A 22,333-nucleotide genomic window follows, 5' to 3' on the forward strand; every position below is an offset into this window, starting at 1 on the left:
CTTCTGTAGCAGCTCAACTTAGTAGTGCTATATGTATAGAAAGCTGACTGCTCCTGAGTGGTTGCTAGTGATGATTACTCAGATGATATGAGGCCACRAATCAGCTTGCCTTTGCTCTGTTGGGAATGGTCTGAGACAAAAGCCATCTGGTAAGAAGCTGTCCTTGTTTTGGGAAGCTTGGAGGCTCACTGCGATTGAGGACATATTGAGCAGCTAATTTGGATACAGGCAGTTTTCTAGGCAACGACAGTGGTCGCTATGAAGCCACAGTAACAAACACTTTTTTTCACCAATCGTTATCATATTATACAGCACAGTTCAGTTAGTTACCCCTTTCCCATAGAGTCCACATACCATACGTCCTATAGAGGATGATTTCATGAATATTTGGCCTGCAGTGACGTATTTTGAAACCCATCCCAAAGCAGTTTGCAGAGTCCAAGTTAAGAGGACTTTCGCGTTATCCACTGCAGCACATTTTTTTGTCATTTCAGATTAAACACATCTTCAGCGTAATGAATTTTAACAAGTTATTTACTATTTATAATTATTATTTGGAGTAATTGCTCATGCACTGTTAAAAGTAATTTGCCTTCAGCATGACTAGGTGCTCCATTAGGACACAGAATAGCCACCTTTTTGGATGTTGTATATACAGGTTTGATTTTCCAGACACAAAAATAATGTGCTAGGCACTTTCTGACACTTTTCTGCTTCATAATGCTTTTTTTTTTTTTTTTTTTTTTTTTTTTTTCTGGTATAACTTAAAGACATCAAATTTTTATTTCTTTGGCCCTGTCAGTGTCTTGGGAAGCTTTTACAAATGCTGTTTACTCTGAGGGACATTGAAGAATGTTCCATCTCCAGCAGATTACACTGTTGCCCTTTTCTTTTGTGATTCTGAACATAACTGGACCACAATAAGTTCAGAGCTGACTCATCAGTCTGACGTGGTTAAGTYGCACCAATTTCTGCGGACACAATGAAGACTGGAAATGCATCCCTTGCTTTTGACTCTCCAGCCAACTAAGCCAGCTGTTTGCAGATACGTTGTCTGAGACAGACACTGAGCACAAGGTCCTTCCAAGACTTAAATTCAGCCTCCAGGCCCACACTGAACAGCTCAGCAGCAATGCCTTGTGTGTGCCGCTKACAGTGGCACTACTGCTAAACCCACAGTGGGAAAGGACTTGATTTTCTTTGGGACCTGGTAATGTGTCCAGGATGTGCCCAGAGTCTAAACAACAGCTGCAAACTTGTATTTTCTTATCTCACTTTCCRCTCTGGGAACATCTCCAGGTTGAACAATAGGCATCTGGGTTGCCTATTTTCTGGCTAAACAGTGACAATRGGAGTCAGTCTTAGCAAAGTTACTCCACGTGGACCAAGGACTATTTCTATAAAGAGAAGAGTTTTCAGGAACTGCCCTTCCAGGGAACAAGCAGCTGCAGGGCTCTTTGCCACAGGCTCTGTTGCTGGAAGTGTGAGGTGCCGGGTGACTGCGGGCAGCCGGAGCTGCTCGGGGCTCTTGTTAGCACCCAGCTCAAGGATTCCTCCTTCCACCCCAGTTTTTAATAGGGGTAGGGAAGGCTGAGGACCCGAACGTGCATATCTGTGCAGGGCGAAGAGGTAGCTGGTTTAAAGAGGAAAAGTGATCGAAGATTTAAAAGCAAAGAATTCAGGATATAGTGGAGAGAAGGACGGCACCACTRCGTGTGTTGTGCTGGCACAGGGGCAGAGAGCTGCTGGTACCCAAGTGCTCCAGGCAGCCCCTGTGTGTGAGGGAACGATGGAGCTGAACACGTACAGGACTTGCCTGCCAGTCTGACATTTTAAAATGCCATTGAAGTAAAGAACAATGTGGTTTCTCTCTCCTTTTCCCACAGAGCATGCAATTACGGGTGCAAACAAATTTTGGCTCCAAGCACAGACACTGCTTTGCACTTTATCTGGGTAAAGGGTGGCTCCCGGCTGTGCAAATGGCTTGTGCTCCGAGGCAYGAGTTCCCCCACAACCACACGCGCTCTCGCACGCCAAGAGGGGAGAGGCGGCGAGGCCGGGGCGCAGGCTGCGACCTCGAGGCCGATCCCGGGCGCCAGGCCCACGGGGAGCGGAGCCTCCGCTCCGGCCGTGGACGTCAGCGTGGGCAGGGGGCGGGAGTGCRGTCCGGCTCCGCGCGGTTGCTGAGGCAGCGGGAGCCTCCGCAGCATCCCCGGGAGCCGCGCACGCAAACTCCTCCTCCCCGACTCCCTGCCTGCTTCCTTTGCAAAGATGGCAACCGAGGGGCTCCACGAGAACGAGACCTTGGCATCGCTGAAGAACGAGGCCGAGAGCCTGAAGGGCAAGCTGGAGGAGGAGAGGGCCAAGCTGCATGAYGTGGAGCGTGAGTGGGGCCGGGGGGGTCGCGAGCGGCGCGTGCCGCAGCGCGGGGCTCGGCTCTGCCGGAGCGGGGCCGCGGCCGCGGCGCAGTGGGAGGCCGGGTCTATGGGGCCGCGGTACAGCAGGAGGCCCTGGCCCTGTCCCGGCGCACGCCCTGCTCCCGCTGCCACAGCCGCTCTCCCCGTGCGCCCAGGGGAGGCGGAAGCAGCGAGCGGCAGGCAGGCACAGCCTCTGTGTACCCACGGCCTTCCGCGGGCGCGCTGGAGGCCAGGACGCCTCCGCCCCACGCGCGGCCTCCGCGCCGGGCCCGCCTGTGGGCGCAGGGCTGYCCTGTTCGCTGGGTTCATTGGGTGCGGTGGGGAACACGCGGGCACGGGGAGAGGCCGGGACATCTTTCGCTCAGTGGATTCTGAGATTTATTTGCSTTGCTCTATTGCACTTGTTGGCTGCAGAATAGGGGTTAAGTGCAGCTTTGCGGAAGCTGCTGGGAATTTATTTAATGAGGCCAGTATTTCACCTTAGATATATATGGTTTCCCAAAGCCAGCCCTGTTCCCCCAAGGAAACAACTTGGAGGCACCCAGGGCTAATCCCAGACTGCTAGGTGAGTCTGTCCTCCAGCTCTTGTGGCTCAGCTCACCGTCATCCGCTGCAGTTTCAAAAGGTGGCGAAGGTAAAATAAATGATACTGAGGAGTTCAGTATCCTCTGCTTCCAATTCAGGAGAAAAATAAGTTAATCTTATTTTCATGGAACTCCCCTAAAACATCCAAAGTCTACCTGAGATGCAAAATCACCTAAAATAAACCTAAAAAAGAGAACTTTTTAATTTGGTTACATCATCTTTATAATTATGATGATGTATTGATTTTTTTTTTTTTTTTAAGAAAATGTGTGCAATTACTAGATTCCTCTGAAATCCTATGGCTCATGTCATTAGAAATTTTGCTAGGTCATTACAACTTTAATTTCTTCGGTTTTGATGCCTTAGCTGTTGAAGAGGAATGTGAGTCTGTATCTTGTGATTTAGATGCTAATGTTTTAAAAAGGATTGGCAAATATTCCTAAATTTGGGAGGATTGGGCTTAAGAATTTTTTTTTTAGATTAAATAAGGTATTTTCTGGTTTGAATTGGATCATCATATGTTATATCAGTGTCCTATTAATAGGAATCATTAAATAACTGGATATGGCCTCATTACAGAGATGTTACTGTAAATTATCATAATCTTACAATGCAGTTTCTGTATCAGAGGTAGTGTGATCTGTATTCAACAGACCACTTAAACATATACTTAAATTCAATTTGATCAGAAAAAGCTTTACCTGTGATTACAGTGATACTGCAACTATGTGTGTCGTGAGTCACAGGCCATTTATGACTTTCAGTTATATGTAAAATTTGTAAAATTATGTTGAAAGGCTATGATTATTTACCCGTGACATGATTTCTGAGATGGAAGTCTAAAACTACTGCAGATCAGTGCTCCCTCATGACATCTCATTGATCAAAGCTTTGGGACACTCTAAATTCCCAAGAGCTATTTCTGGAGAGATTAGAAGTTCCAGATTTTTTTTCTAATCTAAAATTATATCTTTCACATTCTTTAGTCTGATTGTGGTTTTCCCTTCATGGTTCCCAAGCAAAACAACTTGTTGAGCTAGGATTGTCCTTATTTGTTCAACTGATTTTGAACTGCAGCTTGTGTAGATGGAAATATGGATGGAAAGAGGAAATACCAAACATATATTTGATTTGCAGTCCTACAATTTTAAGGATTGAATTCCATTACTTAGAATTTCAGGTACAGACAAAACAATTTGTCTTGTTCATGTGATCTGTAGATTTTTTAAGCCAGAAAGGATTATTAAGAACAACTGACTTCCAAAACAGAAAAGATCGAAGCTCTTTTGTACTGATAACCAGTATTGTTTGCATCAAGTCCACAGCTTCGGTTCAGGCTAACCTATATGTTCTTGAAAATAAATCTGATTCATCTGGACCCTTGTAAAACTGCTCTAGTTTCTCATTGACTTTAGCTTATCTACTTCCCTGAGTGCATCATTTTTAGCACTGTTCTGCAACAATATTGGCAAATGTTTCAAAATAATTATCTGATTCTAAAACCTGTGCTAGGCAGATGCAAGGTTATTATGCCTGTTGTTGGAGATAAGCGTCCTAAAAGAATCGGTAAAGCTAAAATAGACAATTCCACAGAGTCCAGGTTGTATTGACATAACGTGATGGAAACATGGCCTATTATCTGTGGAATGCTTGTTTTTTATTTTATTTTTTTTTTTCCAGATATTTCCTGGAGACAAGCATCTTTCCAGCTGCCATAATAACCTCCTAACCATTGTTTTCAGGTCTTTTGGATCATTTAACAAGGTTCAGTGGGCAAAAGAGGAGGAAAGATATATTTTTTCCTYGGTGGACTTACATGGTACTTTCTCAGATCTTTTTGCTTGCTCCTGGTCCCTGTTAAAGATGATTCTGTAGTGCACAGGAATGGTGGATAGCGCTTGTGCCCTGGCTGAGTGAGAGTGGAAGAGAATTCAGATAAGAGCCTTATGCTGGCAAAGTTGCAGGGCTAGTGTTTGTGGAGACCGTCTATGRGCAAGCTAATCCACTAGAAATCAGTTTCTGATTTAGCCAGAAATCGTTCACCTGACCCTGTGGCAGGAAATAACCCAAATAACATCAAGGATGCCTGTTCTTTCACTGCGACAGCCCTTTCCAACCCATGAGTTTTCTGCAGCAGCTCTAGAAAAGAGAAGGGTGTGAAGAAGCACCATAGCCCCAAAGCATCACCTGCCATGCAAGGCATGAGCTCAGTCTCCAGCATTGTACTGGAAAAGCTTAAGCATTCCTCTCCCACCTTATTAAAGCATGTGAGTTTCTGCCTTTGTTTCAAATGTTTTGGGTCAGGCCTTGCCCCTTTAGCTAACAGCAGTAGTGTCCTCTTAGGTTTCAGTGTGGACAAGCACACAACGTTAGGAAGGGCTGGATCCTAGTAACTCCCTCTGGATTGAGTCAGTTTTAATTCTGGTGCCAAGAATTAATTAATTCTCCAGTCTCTGCCCCAGGACCTGCACTCCTTTGTGAGACTTGATGCAACCTGCACACTCCATGGTTCTCTGTGTGAGGTAAATCAGAGCAGTTGGAGCTGCCACGAGGCTCGGGAACACACTGTGCCCCCGCTCAGCTCCAACTGAATCAACAGCACCGGAGAAGGGGAAACCAGTTTCCACAGCTGGTGCTTTTCCCAGATGTGCACAGATGACTCCAGCACGCGGCCTCAGGGTTAAGTGAGATGGCTTAAGTTGTGTCAGCTGTGGAGGGCTGAATTTTACATCAAAGTGAGTTTGCACAGTTGGAAATTTGGAGGTGGGGAGGGGAATGGCTAGGAAACATCGGTTGAAAGCATTAGTCTTTCAAGCCTCTGTCAGACTGAATATTTCCCAGTCGAAGGAGATAAGGGGCTGGGTAAAATATTTTCCAGCTTTATTTGTGGTAGTTTGTGAGGACTTCAGCTGCTCAACCCTGAGTGAGCTCATCCATATCTGTACCCATTCATGCACAGCTCACCATGGCGTAGGGAATCACAACCTGTCAGCTCTGAAACAAACCCGTTGGGTTACACTATAGACTGATATTTCATGGATATATTCCTGCAAGCAGCATTGCTCAGGAGCGTGGAGGTTTGTCAGGGCAGAGCTTTGACGTGGGTCCCTCTTAACAATCCCTTCTCTGCAGTTCACCAGGTGGCAGAGCGCGTGGAGGCCCTGGGCCAGTTTGTGATGAAGACCAGAAGAACCCTGAAGGGCCATGGCAATAAAGTGCTCTGCATGGACTGGTGCAAGGACAAAAGAAGAATTGTGAGCTCTTCCCAGGTATGCCACTTGCTTCAAAGCTATTGCTGGGCATCCTGAATGGCAGTGAGGGAGCTTGATGCATCTCACAGCTGTTCGCAGGCCTATGTGAAATGTCACGGGTCTCGTTGAAGGGTAAAAGGAGATGATCCGYATAGCAAGCCACCCTCAGAGTTACTGCTAGTTGTTGTCATTCATGGTGCTCTTAAACAAAATTTAATTACTGCGATATTTTTRAATGGTAAAAAATGTCCATGTGTAGATCAGAGAGGTAAACAGGGAAACTGCAATGCGTTTTTTGCCCTTTTGATGTGAAGAACTGAAATGAATCCAGGTACAGCAACAATTGTTTCTTACCAGTAAATATTTCACTTTCAAAATACAGGGAGGATAAGCAATATTATGTGCGTGAGACAAAGTAGCTGGCTGGAGAGCATAGACAAAAGGACTGTTGTTATTTACTGAGTGTTTTTATTGATGCCCGTTGCATCAAAGGATAATTGAAGGTTAAGTAAGTGGAGTGAGAAGTAAAGAGAAAAGTAGAGAAAGGACAAGAAAGCAAAGATGAATAAGCAGTTCGATATTCATAAATAGTCCCCATGAGTGCTGCCAGCTCTGACAGTGACTTGTAATGTAGGTCACCTGTTGTATTTGTAAGACCCTTGCCAGAGCCACCGATAGATTTTGCAGGGGAAATGTGACTGTAGGCTGGGAGAAGTAGTTGGTCACTGAAAGGAAGCAAGTAAGGATTTGTTGTAGTAATGGTTTCCTGAGGAGATCATCATTTCCATGTGTGCTGTAAATGAAAAAAACTTCCCATAGACAGGCTAGGGGAAGACCTTTTGTAAACAAATCAGGCCTTTAAATCTGCATTAGTCATGTCTGTGAAGAGAAGATATGCCCTTCCCCTGGTTAAGGAAATAACTAGCATGAGGAATGTCTCCTCTGTGCTTCATTGTGACCATTTTACTATTAAGATGAAGACAAAAATTCAGTGAGAGAACTGAACAGGGGATAGAAACGAGCAGCGATGCTTTCCTCAGATTTTGGAAGGAGATGAACAGCAATGCACCTGGAAGTCTTCAGTCTGTCAACGTTTCTGTGTCTTTGTGCTTCCATTTAGGATGGGAAGGTGATCGTGTGGGATTCCTTCACTACCAACAAGGTAGGTAAGACTTCAGAGTAAGCCTGAGATTTCTGTGCAGATGATTATGGGGAGAGCAGTGGTGGTGGGAGGGCTTGCAGGTGCCTCCTGGAAGGCTTTGGGATGATTGGATAACCTTGGAACATCCCAGGACACCTCAGGCCGAGGAGTCCAGGACACATAAGCTCACCTGGCAGGTCTCAGAGCACAGGGCCCGCATCCTGGAGCTGGTCTTGCTTGCAGGCTGGTGTCTGCCCCATTGCTGGCCCCACAKGTGGAGAACGTGTCTCCAGCACATACTCCACACAGAGGAAACCACTGCCTTACCATGCACTGCTGCAGGGAAAGGCTGGGCTGGTGAAACAGAGATGCTCCTTGCATAAAATCCGCTCCGGGTGCCACATTTAAACAACCAGAACGCTTCAGCTTTGGTGTTGACCGTGACACGGTGCCGCTGCTTCCATGGCCTGGCAGTGCTGCCTCAACACCCACCACTCCAGACACCTGGCAAAGCAGGTCATTTGTAACTCACTCACATGCATGCAACACTGATACCTACCCAAAACACCAAATCCAGTAACTCCAATAAAACATAGTCCGTGATCACTGTGGGGCTCACGTATAAGGTGGGACATGTCAGGAAGGGAGTGACTGGCCATCKTCCCGCTGCTCCTCAGTGTTACACAGTCAGGATTAACTTAGCCTCATGTTGGGCTGTGACCAGGATGAGCATCCATATCTTTCCCCAACCACAGGGAGGTCCCACGGCAAGATTAGACATATTGCTSTACGCTAATTTCCTTGCACTGGTTAGTGAAATGGTGATGTTTGGCTTTATGGAGATGCTGTGTTTCAGGAACACGCAGTGACGATGCCGTGTACCTGGGTGATGGCGTGTGCCTATGCCCCATCCGGATGTGCCATTGCCTGCGGGTGAGTTCCCAGCTTCTGCAGCTGCTTGCACGGAGAGGCTCTCCTCGTAGCAATGTCCCAGCACAGATGCTGAYAGTTACGAGCCTGCATGTCTTGATCACAGACAGGAGGACTGCACTCAGTGCCTCTCATCCTGTTCCCATAATGGTTCATACACACGATCTCCACTGACATCAGCACGATAACATCTGTTGTGTAAGCATGGCAAATAATCCTCTTCCAGCTTTTATATCATGGCTTAGGAATTCTGCTTGCATGCAGTTCTCAGTTCCAGTTCAGTTGTGTGTAGTGTACACATCCTTTAAGGGAGAGCTGTTTTAACCACGATCTTAGAGGTGGAGAATTAGCACAAGGATATCTGAGGGCAACATTAAAGATTATCAGCACTTGAATAGATCTTGGGAGGGGGAGAGGAGGGGCAGTAACCCCATCCTCAGTACAGATAATCTTCTCCAACTTCTATGAGGGCTCATGTTTGAAGAATTTTTTTTTTCCCAGGGAAGAAAACAAAGAGATGTGATGTGGGCAAAATACCTTTCAAAGGGGACTGGATGAATTAGACAAAGAAAGCATGGGGCAAGAGAAGGGAACAAGGGAAACTATTTTACTGTGCAGTTTGTAAATATGGAAGGAAGCAGACTGAGGCAGAGAGACTCCTGAGTGGGTGTGGAGAAGKGTTCTGAGCTCTCATAGTTGACCATGTACCTTTAATCTTGGAGACCTGAATCTACTAGGACCTTAGGAACGAGTCAGAGTGGGCACATCAGGCCTGTGAAACCCAGTCATAGCTGGTGTGGATACAGTTGGTAGCTGGATGCACTAGCTACAGAGTCAGTATTTATGTTGCCATTTTTCCAAACTCTTTCCAAAAGCCCTGTTTCCACATMTATTCATTTGCTGTACTGTCTTTCCATTGGTGGTCATATTTATTGAAGTAGATAAACAATTTAAAGACTAATACTCACAAAGAACAATAGAAAATCCCAGAAAATCCCAAATTTGCAACCCAAACCTGGGTTGCAAAAAAAAAACAAAAACAAAAACAACAAAAAAAAACAAACAAACAAACAAACAAACAAACAAACAAACAAAAAAAAACCCTAAGGTGACTTCTGTGTCACCTCCCAATTTATACTTTGTGGAGGTTTTTTTCAGTGCCATTTATAAACTAGACAAGGGCAAAAAATGCTGGATTTCAGCTGGCAAAGTACTGCAAAGGGAACTGTGTGGTGAGGCATCTGGGGTTTCCTTGCACAGGGAGATCCCAGCTAGCATAATACAGGGAAGTCAGTGATCAGGCAGGATTTGGCAGCGCAGCACTGCCAGGTGGTTTCCTTCTTATCGCCGCTTGCCTTTTGTCATTGCAGTTTTAATGAGTTCCTTTCTCTCTGTTATTGCTATTACTATTCTCTTTAGAGGCCTGGACAACAAGTGCTCTGTGTACCCACTGACATTTGACAAAAATGAAAATATGGCTGCAAAGAAGAAATCCGTTGCAATGCACACAAACTACCTGTCTGCCTGCAGCTTCACTAACTCAGACATGCAGGTAAATGCATCCCCTTGCCCAGCCCTGCCTAACTCGAGCTGCACTTGGGCTTGGTGCCAGTAGTCCTCCTTGCACCTGGAGCATTTTGGCACCCAGTGGCATGTTCCAGCGTGCAGGGTGGCTGGGAAGCCCTCCCTGGTGGGGGTGGAGGTGCTGCTGTAAGGAGGTGCTTGTAGCAGCCTGTATGGGCTGTCACGGCTGCTCCTGCACGRGGACAGAGCTGTCCCTTTGGCTGCTTCGCGGTGAAGGGAGCTCCCTGCTACCCAGTGCTTCTCTCTTCATTACATTTCTGCCCTCTTGTGCTTTTAGGAGCTCAGACTAATGCAAATAACCCATCTCGGATAAGACTAGATTGGGTGTGTGCTGTGCCAGCTGGTGGAGACTGCTGTTTGCTTAATTTGTCCTGGATATTTAATCATCAACTTTGCTTTTGCAAGTATTGTGCTTTCCTGTTCGGCACTTGTTGTTTTGTACCAAGTGAGCTCAAGATGAGAGCTCCACAGGGCGAGCTCTGTCTGTGTAGTGCTGTATTCCTGAGAGAGAGCAAGGAAGTGACTTGCTCCCTGTTTCACAGCTGGGATCTAAGCACACAGAATCCGTGATTGCTCGAGGTCACAGGGGCAGTGAGAAAACCAGGAACAAAACCCAGCTCTTCTGAGACGAGGATTCCTCTGTGCTGAGCATCTAAACGACCTGTTTCTCCAGGAACATGAAAGAGGCCGGAATAATCCTCTCACCCACTCTGGCTGTAGCATTTTGATGCTCAGTCCCTCTCTGCAGCAAAATWAAGGGAAGGAGGGAGCATTTCCATTGTTCTGGGTTGGCAGTAGGCTGGGTACAAASGGAATACACTTCTTCCCTTCTTTCCAGATATTTGGAGCTCCAAGGAAAAGAATATGAGCTCTTATTGCTTCTATTTCAAGCCATGAGATCCCCAGGAGAAAGTTGTTGTTTCAGTAATGATTCTGAGGTGCTAATTCAAGTCTATTGTCATGGAAACAGGAGGCTGGAAGTACCAGAGTGCTCAGGCACCGTAGCTGCGACCTTGCTAGGCAGGAGCCCTGCAGAACTAGAGCAGCATCTGAATTAAGSGGAACCTTTTGGTGAGATACAAAACCCAGCATGTTATTTTCTTGTCCATACCTATTTGCATTCTGATTAAATCCTACAAAAGGCAAAAAATATGTGTTTTTCATAGTAAAAAAGATTTTTTCTTTTTTTATCTCCACAATGTAGAGAAAAAATAACATACAAAATTACATTGATGTTTAAGGGACTGCATCACTGTTATGTAAAATACCAACAGTGGATTTAGATGCTGTATATAGTGATATACAGTGATTCAAAGATTTTTCTGAAGAATTTATAATGAAGTTTTCTTTAGATACTCATGCTTTTAAGTGAACATTTATAGCTGTACCTTATTTAAGACACAGAAGAGGCCTACAGAAGCCTCTGCTAGGATACAGTTTTGCAAAATATGATAGCAAATCTTGAATTTCTTATCCTGTTCCTCTTATATAATGGCCTAAGGATTAAAATTACTCACGAGCTGTGAAGCTGTGAGGGGGAACAAGCACGTGGCGAGGCTGGCGCGTGCGGCTGCGCCCGCTCCTGAGGGGTCGGGGCCAGGAGGACCACGGGGACCCGCTGGCCCAGGCAGGTACCATGGAAGGAGCCGGGGGATGCGTGGCCGGTYGGATGTGCCACAGCACCTCTGCTCCCCTCCTGTCTTCCTCTCGTGCTGTTGCAAGAGCACATCCTCATAGCTGAAAGTCTCTATCCCCCATCCTGTAGTACAAGTATTCCAGAGAACAGGGAAAATTATCAATCAAGGCTCAAAGTTGGCCCAAAAGATAGTTTAGGCCTTTCTTCTGCTAATCTACTCATCTCAAGATATTAGTGTGTCTCTACTGCAGGATTCACTATAGTCTGTTCTGCAGCTTTTGCAGACCTCGGTTTCTGGGAGTGGTGTTTGGAGCATCTGTCAGACATGATTTGTGTTTAACCTTTATGCAGCTCTGTTACTGTGTTCACAGTTGTGTGATAATTTTCTCAAAGTGCATTTTCTTCTTGGCATCTGACTGTGCACTGGGATCCCTTGAGTTCCTTCACCAAACATGAAAACAGCCTGTGTAGGAAACCGAAAGGTCTCCTAAGTTCGCCTTTGTCCCTTCCATGCCTGTGCACAGGCACCCTTTCCACCTACAGAATTTGGGATTGCATAACAGCTTTGAGTGCCAAGGGGAAATTTTGAACAATTGAGCATCATCGGGATTTAACCACAATAACAAGCCATGATCACATGTGCTTTCTACAAGCGCTGCGGCAGACGAGGGAGGCTCTGAGCTCTGTTCGGTCAGTATTCGCTCCAGTCCCTTCACGCCTAAGTGGTTTTGGACAAGTGAGAGACGATGGACTTGTCAAACAACTGTCTAGACAGACTCACTTCCCTTTCAGAAAATCCATGAAATTCCGTTTATTGGGTTTGACCTGATTATTTCAGTCAGGAAAAAAAAATCAGGGAGTTAAACAGGTATACTAAAACAAGTTTGCTTAAATCCAGCAGTTCTTTTGTGTTTGTTTTTTTACTCCTTTGAATTCCAGCAACCTAAGTGTGGAGAGAATTATGTGCCTGGGCAGGCAGAAATACAAATCTGGTTCCTCCTCCTTTTGCAGGATATGGAAATATCGACAGAACTCCTCTGACATCAGTTCTGCAAACCCACTGCACAAAACTGGCCATTATTTAATAATGTGTGCACTGTGTAGTAGTAGCTCTGCCAATAATCCCCTTTCCATTCTTCCTTGTTTTTTTTTTTCCTTAAAAAAATAAGAGATATGGGCTCTGCTTACATCCACATTGCTTTTATGATTTTGATTTGTAGTGTGGTATTACGCAAAAGTAAAGGCATTCTTGGTATAGGTATAGGATACCGGGGGTTCGTCATGACCTTAAAGATCTTGTGCTGATTTTTGTATTGTGTCTTTTCTTGCCATGTCCTGTAGATCCTGACAGCAAGTGGAGATGGGACCTGTGCGCTCTGGGATGTTGAGAGTGGGCAGCTTCTACAAAGTTTCCATGGTCATGGAGCTGATGTCCTGTGTCTGGATCTGGCCCCTTCTGAAACGGGAAATACCTTTGTTTCTGGGGTAAGCAGGAGCTTAATCTAAAATTAAGGTATGTGGAAGGGAAAGGGCAGCAAAGCAGGAGGCTCATGATCTTATCAGAGTGCTGCAGTATTTAGAGGGAGACCCAGTGAAATCCACTCATTGCAAGCACATTTCCCAAGCTGGAGCAAATTAAACCTCTGACTGTGGGGTCAAACCCACACCGCCAGTCTGACTGCAGTTCTGCTTACTTAACAAATTCCACCCCACACTAAAACAATCCAACTCATGATCAAAACAAAGCTGCTCCTGGGAAAGGAAAAGGCTCTGCGTTAGAGCAGCGCGTTCGAGGAGCGGGCAGAGGTGTGAACCCCCCTCACATGGGAGCCCCTGCACAGCAACAACCTCTGGCCCTTGGCTCCTTGCTGGCGCCCAGCTGTTAGGAGCCAGGGACAGGGTGTGCCAGGCGCTGCACAGGGCATCGAAGCGGGGCTGTAAATAAAGTACATGCCACCGTGTTGCTCAACTGCTCCCAGCAGCCAGGGCTAGCTTAGGCACTGGCTTAACTCTAGCACAAGTTGGAGCAGACACGGATGAGGTGTGGCCACATCTTCAGCTGTTGGTAAGTACCCTTTGCCTTCCAGTGGTACCACAGGCATTCAAAGCCCCTTAGTCAGGCAAATCCTGCCCGCCTCCCTGTCTTGGCCTGGAGGAATAGAGGAGCCCAGCAGGGCCCGCAGGGCCTGTTTGGGATAAAGTGCTGCACATTTTCTCATTCTTGGCTGGCTGCTGAGGGACTGTTCTCCCTGCCCCGGGCGAGTGAGCCTGGCTGCTTGGCATTTAACCAGGCAGCGAGTCAGGCAAGGTATGAAGGTGACCTGCACCACCCTCGATTCCCTTTCAAGGTGGAGTGTTCTTTCCCACGGTATTGAGTGTGCTGTAAGAACCGACAGGAGCTGTGCAGTGACCTCGCTTAAGGAGGCAGGTTGCTACCAGTAGCTTTGCTGAAGGAGCCTGGTTTCTAAGGGGAAAGCAGGTTCCTTTGTTTGGAGTGTGATCCCTTATCTCCCCTCAGGTGCTGTGGTCTCCACTGGTGTTGGTCCTGCTGCTCGCTGTTGTGACCAAGGTTGCAAACTGTGGATTGGGAGATTTCGCTTATGCTCTCTCTGAGTCAAAATCCTGTCTGTGCACAATAAACCTGACCCCTCCTGTTATGGCTCTTTTATTTGGCTGGCCCACCATGAGCCTAACACATTGGCCCGGTTTGCCTGCTGCTAGCACAGCTGCTCTGAAGCGTGACCGAAAGCTAATTCCATCCGAGTGCATTAGTCTTCCCAGGCTTTCCTGTAACTCAGTTTACTTCCCAGAAAGGACAGATTCATTTTCCATGAGAACAGTTCAGCTTATTATAGGGCAAAGAATCACAAGCAGCTATGGTACCACTAAGGGAATATGTAATACTTGCATCAATATAGCAGCGTGGGCATGTCTGTACTTACAGGGACTTAACTCATCAAATGCAGAGTACTGCCTCAGCACAGATTTATCTTGCATTGACTTGATGTGAATATAGCCAAAGCATTAAGCAGTACAGCCTAAAGTTATAGTAGTACAGAGACACTGCCTTATGGCTTTATAATGCAGTAACCTTGAGGTGCAATAAACAGTACCAATACTACAGCACATAGACTTGCTACTGTTAAATTGAACTACTTAACTAAAAATCACAGCCCTCTTTAGGAAGTTGGGTGAGCTCAGGGCTGAGCCCCTGGGTTTTGTTCTCAGTGTTCTCTGAGCACTGTTCCTTGGAATCAACTTGACAGTACATTGGGAGCCCATCTCTCCACAGATGGTTGCTGACTTCTCCTTCAAAACCTTAGGAATCAAAACACCAGCTTGTCAGATTGGTCTTGCCTCCAAGCTCCCAGAGAAGTTAGTAAGAATGATGCACATGGAAGAAATGCGCAGGGCTGGGCTTGGGTTGTGGCTGGGTTTCAGAGTGAAATCTGATGAATCCAAAATGTTCTCCATCCTGTATGTTTTTCCTTATACAGAAACTACAGGCTGGTACAGAGAGAGAGATGTGAATTTCAAGGAGATAGTTTAGTTTAACTAGTAATTATATCTGCTTAAAAATAAATAATGTGAGTGCTGCTCAGCAGAATGTGCTTACTAGGCAGGAGGCTTGGCCTGCACCACACTTCTCACGTATCTTTGGCACTTTTGGGACCTGCACAGAAAGGCAGAGGTCCCCTGAGCTAAGCCTGCTCACTGCCTTCCCTTTAGCAAGATCACACTTACAAAAATCTCCCTTGAGAAAACCCCTGTGTTCTTTCTCCTGTCACTACATTGTGACAGTAATGAGACGCTGCAGCTGAGAACGAGGCCAGAGCGGGTCTTTCCTGTAAGAGACGGTGCCTACCCTGAGGACCGAGCAGTAAATGATCTCCCAGAAGCTCAGCTTGGAAGGACAGCTTAGGCTTCCACGATGAGATGGAATGGCATTACATATCTTGTGTCTAACCATCCAGGAATTGAGCACAGAGCCACAACAGGAGGTAAATCTAGTGGGAGGGTGAGCAGGGGACCCTCCAGATACAGTTATTTCATTTTCTATTTCAGTGTATAGAAAGAATTTGCCATAAAACACTGAGTGCTGGGTATTAATTTTTTATATGAGGCATGTTAAGTGGTAGAGCATGAGTCAGTGTTGCCGCTGTGTGTGTTGGTGGGGCTTGCWGGGCGCGGGTAGAGTGCAAGGCAGCAGCAGAGCAAGGCAGTGTGCAGGGGCCCCTCGGCCTCCCTGCCCCAGAGCAGCCCGGCAGCCTGAGCAGCGCCCCAGCCCTACATGAGCTCGCACGTGGCACCCCCTGAGGTGAGGCTTTTGTGTCACATTCCTCCAGTCTGCAGCTGCACCAGTTTGGGAAGCTTCCAGGAGGGCAAACTCTCTGCCTGATCCTCCTCGGAGCTGTGATGTTCAGAGCCCTGTGAACATTGCCTGAGYATTTGCATCAGACACGAGGGGCGAATGCCACCACTTGCACAACTGGAGTGATTCTTTATTTTGTCTTGCTTTATTTTGCTTTATTTTGTCTAGGGATGCGACAAGAAGGCCATGGTTTGGGATATGCGCTCCGGTCAGTGCATCCAGTCATTTGAAACCCATGATTCAGATATCAACAGTGTCAGGTCAGTATGTTTCTGGGTGAGGACACAGTTGGGATGTTGAGCCATGCACTGGTTCTGTTGTTGAAGTCTGACCTCAGTCAAGTAATGTAATGTGTTCTGGTCTTCTTTTACTCATGCACAGATATTACCCAAGTGGAGATGCTTTTGCCTCTGGTTCAGACGATGCCACGGTATGTTAATTCAGCAATGTAGTTTAGGGAAGATCTGTTATCTCTCAAGTCAGATATTCTTAAAAGACCAGGTCACATCTACAGATGTCTTTAAGTGGCTAAACTGGGGCTGTGACACCCAAGTCATAGAAACAATGAATCTCTAAAATAATATATAAAATGCTGCTGGAAAATTCTGGTAAGGCTTTTTAGGTGACCGCTGTGAAGTTTCCTGCATGAGGTGTTCTCCAAATATTCATAGCAGATTTTCTTTTTTTTTTTTTTAAGTTTTTTTTAATTAGTTATCCTACTAGAAGGTATTTGACTGCATGCAGTCATTGATGAAAGCATGGGAGGAACCTGCCACTGGTGTCAGAAGGACTAGCATGTTGCAAGGACATGAGCAGAGCCTGAACACAAATGTGCATGTCCCTGCAGAGCAGGAACCAAGGCAGATGCAGAGGGACCCTGCAGTGCAGGGCAGACCCAGTCAATTGGCCTTAGAAGCTCTGCATATTCTGGGAATGCAGCCCCAGGTTGCCCTTGGCTCTGTATTCCTTTCCTGTGAGCCTGACTCAGATTTCCAGTGATTTTTACTGCAGTGAGTCACTGCATCCAAGTCATCCTTGATGTTATAATAGCTCTTGCCAAATCTTACYGTCTCTGAACACACTGCAAGGAGGGGGCACAGTACGTTTCGACTGGTAAYTCTGGTCAGCGCCCTGCATGCAAAATGCCCTTATCTGCTGGAGCCCTTGAGTTACCTGTGTGGGCTCACGGCGGACAGAGGGTGTCCACGAGGGAGCAGGCTGCCCACAGGCACAGTCCTGCAGGAGCTGACCTGATAGTAGTTCTAATTCCAGAGGGAATCCRTAAGAGATACCTGGCACCCTGCTTCTCCTGTCTGTTCAAACACCACGTTGAGTTGCATGAGGGTGACAAATCTTTCTAAAGTACTATGTGCTCCAAGCACATTTTAAGTCGGCTCCAAAACTGGTGAACCTCAGCAGAAACATTCCCCTGGACCTCACTGGATGTGGAATCTTAGGTGATTTCTAGAGGTCCCTTCCAACCTCAACCATTCTGATTCTGTGGAAACCTGCTGTGGCACTTCTGGAAAAAAATATATATGGTGCTTTTAGATCTTGAAAGCTGCTATTATAAATTAACACCTCCATCTCTGTGGTGAGCCCAGTGCATCTCTGCATTCAGCTGTGGCACTGGAGTATGTGAGATGCTGAGAGAGATGGAGAAATTCTCCATCATTAAATTCCAATGAGAGCACTCTCCTTTTTCTCCCCAGTACCACTGGCTCTGGGCTCCTCTGCTTATTAATTCATTTGATGAGTTTTTCTTTCTTAACAACTCCTGACTCCCCTGACCTGAATAGGAGAATGGAAATTTCCATCTCTGATAGAGGCTTTGGCAGTTTCTGCCTTCTTGATGGCTTAAATGAAGAAGTTCTTGTTTTCTCTGTTACAGACTGGTATACTGACTGGTATCCTTGACCTGATTTGTATCCTTGGGGACTTGGGGGGAACAGATAATCCTCACTGTCTGGAGGGAAATTATAAAAGTGTGTTCATACAGCAGTACTGTCACCYGAAGTGACCCTGACTCTGTTTCAGGATATTTGGATAGAATTATTCATYAGTGCAGAGCACTGGGAAACTTAGACTTCAAATACCTGGCAGCTTACCATGATGCTGTGAATAAAACAGTCTTCCCTTTATGTACAGACTTGAATATCAGCCATTTTTCATTAGTTTAGCCTTAAAATTAACAAATCCACCTGGCCAGTGTTTGCTTAAACTCAACATATTAAGGAAGATATTCAGTTAAAATAGTTTCAAAAATGCATTTTGATTTCAGGCCTAACAGGACATTCTGAAGGGCACTGAAGTTTGATCTGACTATACGTTATTTCCACAAGCCTAAATAAGCACATAAAAACAGAAAATTCAGRTTGTGGAGGTGTCCGTGGACTTTCTCTAAGAAACAGAAACCAAAGATTTGTACAAAAATGTATCATAAGCTATTTTCATGTTGATTTTTCAGATTCRAGTTGTGCTGCTGTTGAGACAGACAGGCCTCCCACTAGGCCAGTGGCTGTTTTGTGTCCCATCCTACTCAGCACGTGGATTAACACTTAGGCTTCCCTTGTGTCGAGGGACTGTCYCGACCTCCATGCTCTACAGTCAGTCTTGCTGAAGCAGATGAAAGATTTAATCCTGCGGATTAAATTGGAATCCTGGATTCCAATTGCTGCTTAGACTATTGGGGTCCTTCCCATTCACATTTTTTTCTACAAGATGTAGTAGCTACTGACTCCAGCCCTTAGTGAAGCATGTGTGGTGTTTTTGTTTTAATCCTAGTGTCGTTTATATGACCTTCGTGCAGATAGAGAAGTAGCCATTTATTCCAAAGAGAGCATCATTTTTGGAGCATCTAGTGTGGACTTCTCCCTCAGCGGTGAGAACTGGGTTTTGGATGTTGTCTTGGTGTTGGGAGTTGGGAAAGATTGTAAAGTTTTGTGGGTTTTAATTTGATAAAGCATTTATTATTGCAGATAAAAGCAACAATAGATACCAAAAATACTAAATACCATTAAATACCAAAAGAAATATGTAATGCATAGAACCCTTTCTCTCTCTCTCTCTCTCTCTCTCTCTCTCTCTGTCTCGGTAAGTAACCTAGCTGCTGGCTGCTGCTTAGCTGTAGTGATGAAGAGTAGTTTTCTGGCCTCAATGAAGACAAGAAATATTTTACAGCTGGCCTAGAATTACACGATAATGATTAAAAACATTTCAAAGGAAACATGAAATGTAACTAAAATATTAAGCACACTCATATGAATAGTTTATAAAGGATAATAAATGATTAATAGATGGTAGAAGTATGTTAGAAGGACATGAAGACAGAACCATTAACTAGTTTTCACTCCTRATTCAGAGATCAGTGTGAGCCCTTCCCTCTGCTCCCTGCCTCCCTTCCCTGCTCCAACACCAGTGCAGAGCCACCCCAGCTGGGGACGAGCGTGTGGCACCAGCTGCCCCTCCGATCGTCACACACACGGCCTGTAGACGGTCACAGTCCCCACAGCAGGAATTGCTGTTGAATAATCATTCCATAATTCAGTGATAAGGAATCACGACCAAACTGTTGAACCATCAGTGCTCAGCTTTGTGCAGCTGTAAAGTCTTGTATAACGTCCGAGCAGAATATTCCTACCTTCAATAGCAAMTGAATGCTTTTTTTTTTTATTATTATTCCTTTCTTCTAAAGCCTGGGCAGATTCCATGTACTTTTAATGAATATTTTAAACTAATTTCACTTGTTTTTACTGTATTTTAACTAATTAATTTTGATTCAGCATTTAATATGGCTAGCTCAGCTGTGGAGGGCAGCATGCAGCAGAGCACAGCCAGCACATGGGAAGCAGCACTCAGCAAAAGGAGGGAGGTCTCCCGTGTCGGGCGCAGGAAACGTGGCTTGTGGCTCCCTTGGTGAGGGATGTCCTGCACAAGGCCCTTACTGCAGCCTAGAAATGCTACCCGCTCAAGACCTTATTTTGTACAAATGTAATTCTCTTTGCAGGTCGTCTGCTGTTTGCAGGGTATAATGACTACACCATAAACGTCTGGGACGTGCTGAAAGGGTCTCGTGTGTCCATCCTGTTCGGCCACGAAAATCGCGTTAGCACCTTGCGCGTGTCTCCCGATGGCACAGCATTCTGCTCAGGGTCCTGGGACCACACTCTGAGAGTAAGCAGCTGGAGGACTGGGTTTGAGCWTTAAAAACAAATGTTTGATGGAAGAGGCAATGTCCTAAATGATTGTTCTACTTTTCTTTCTGCAGATCTGGGCTTAACCTGAGATCCTGTATCTAAAATCAAATGAAGACTTACAACCTGGACTACAAAAGCTGCATAGAAACACCCCCAAATCAAGTACTTGCTATACTATAAAATAGTGAYGCTGAAACCACAGATAAACACAACTAGGTAGATAATGTAATCTGCTTGAACACATAGCAACCATCAACTTGTAGGAAAATGAAATGTTTTTAATTCTGTTTTTGAAACTATCTCCTACTAGAACTAGTTTAGATAAGTATAAAAAGAGGCTTTTCTCTAAAGTCATCTGTATGATAGAAATGAGTCCTTCTGTGCACAATATGTATTTATTTGCATGAATTGGGTTTCTTTTTATGGCAAACGAAAAAAAAATCCTGATTTTATTTTATTGGGGTGTAGTATAAGACTTTGGAAACATTCCGTAGTAGTGCGTTGAAATTTGATATTGAGAAGTGRAAAGAAAAACAACTCTCTGATACTTTATGATGGCATTATGAATGGCTGAGCCGTGGTACTAAGTGGAGCAGCAAAGGACCCGCTGTGAAGGTACAGGCTGTTGTGGTAAAAAGGCATTTTTTGTACAAAAAACTGAATCCTTTCAATCCCTGTTTTTTCCTACTTCCTTTTTAGATAGAAGTAAGTATTTCATCTCTGTTATCTGAATTTAAGGAATCTAAATGTAGACAAAAAGATTAACTGCAAAGTTGAGGGATATTAACATGATTTGCATAATCATGAGGTACTATTTTAACCAGTAGTTTCTTAGAAATTTTTAATTGTATCACTTGATGAGTGAATTTTCTTTTACATAAAGGGATACTACATGCTAAGCACTGGGATACTACATGCTAAGCACTAGGCACCATTATGCTGATGGTCAGGTCTTTTCCAAGTCAGTCACAGCCATTCTGTGATCATGATTCTTATTTACATGTTGGCTAAGTCACACTATTTTGGCAGGGTAATATAGCCTTAAATGTGTATAAAGGCAATATATTCCCATTTAAGTTTTTTTTTTTTGCCATATGAGAGGAGTAAAAATCAATGTAAATACAGATCAGACCTTACAAGCCAAATTGTACAGTTCTTACTCTAACAGATCTCTCACTGAAGTGAAGGTGGTTTTGTCACAACTGGGCCTTCAGCACGAACAGCAGTGATGATGTGAAGAACTGCTCTAAGTCACAGTCCTGCAAACAGTATGCAAAATATATGGACATACAGGTGCGATGCTTTCCAGAACAAGCAATCCSAGCAGATGGATGAGCAGGCAGGTTTTAGGGGAGGAATATAACTGGCCACATGTGCTGCAGGTCCTGGCCCTCTATGTGACCGTCAGAAAGTGATATAGACCAGCAGGACTGGAGCCAAGGCTGTAGAATGAAGATATATCTGGATAAAATGGTTAATTATAGAACTATGGAAAATTTCTATCTATACTCATACACTGGAAACTATTGAGACTAGAATGAGTCACCTTTGCTCATGTGGATGGTGCTGAGGTGAGTTGAACTTGGGGAGTGAAGCACTGGAGTAATGCCGGGGTCAGCAGAGTCTGGCCTCCAAAATGTAAGTAATAAAAAGCATATCCGAAAAGATGAAARATACCATTTATGTTTAGTTTGAAACAACAGTAAAGTAACAATCACTGGAGTAGGCTGTTCACATAATTTAGGTGCTTAATAACCTAATTCTATTTAAAAWTTGATTTAACTGTATAAAAATTGTTTTACAAAAGAGATCTCCACTTCCATGAAAACATTCAGTTCCATGAATCCATGACTGATTACGGACATTTCAGGATCAGGTCAGTCTTCAGTCCCTAATGAAATAATTCAGCTGTTTCCACTTGGAAAAGTCAACTCCRATGCTTTGCAATATATATGATAAACTGTCCCTGTAAAAAAATGAATGCACTATGGAAAATGTAATGTTATATAGAGCTCACTGTGCAATACTGAGTCACTACACTGTAAACATTTGATCAGAAGTTGAAAATTAATGTTTAGATAGTATTTATTGGTAAGATAGTTGTTTTGAAGATACTACACAGTGTTGATACTTATGAATGGCCTAAATATAATAAATTGTATTTTACATATTGCGAATGTGCACATAGTCATTTTTCTCATCAGGTAGATACCTATAAAAG

The 22,333-nt window shown here is 44.8% G+C and overlaps 1 protein-coding gene across 1 annotated transcript; it reads left to right on the top strand.

Moving 5' to 3' along the window:
• The first annotated feature begins 2,176 nt into the window (after window positions 1-2,176).
• On the top strand, window positions 2,177-22,204 carry GNB5 (G protein subunit beta 5). Its single transcript, XM_026045716.1, has 11 exons — window positions 2,177-2,383; window positions 6,135-6,271; window positions 7,374-7,415; window positions 8,251-8,327; window positions 9,744-9,876; window positions 12,886-13,029; window positions 16,085-16,176; window positions 16,298-16,346; window positions 18,701-18,797; window positions 19,923-20,089; window positions 20,184-22,204. The coding sequence occupies exons 1-11, from the start codon at window positions 2,272-2,274 to the stop codon at window positions 20,193-20,195; spliced, it is 1,062 nt and encodes a 353-aa protein (XP_025901501.1). The 5' UTR covers window positions 2,177-2,271; the 3' UTR covers window positions 20,196-22,204.
• The last annotated feature ends 129 nt before the right edge of the window (window positions 22,205-22,333 follow it).

Source organism: Nothoprocta perdicaria, unplaced genomic scaffold (assembly GCF_003342845.1).
Source record: "Nothoprocta perdicaria isolate Ctin4 unplaced genomic scaffold, notPer1 scaffold_41, whole genome shotgun sequence".
Lineage (NCBI taxonomy): Eukaryota > Metazoa > Chordata > Aves > Tinamiformes > Tinamidae > Nothoprocta > Nothoprocta perdicaria.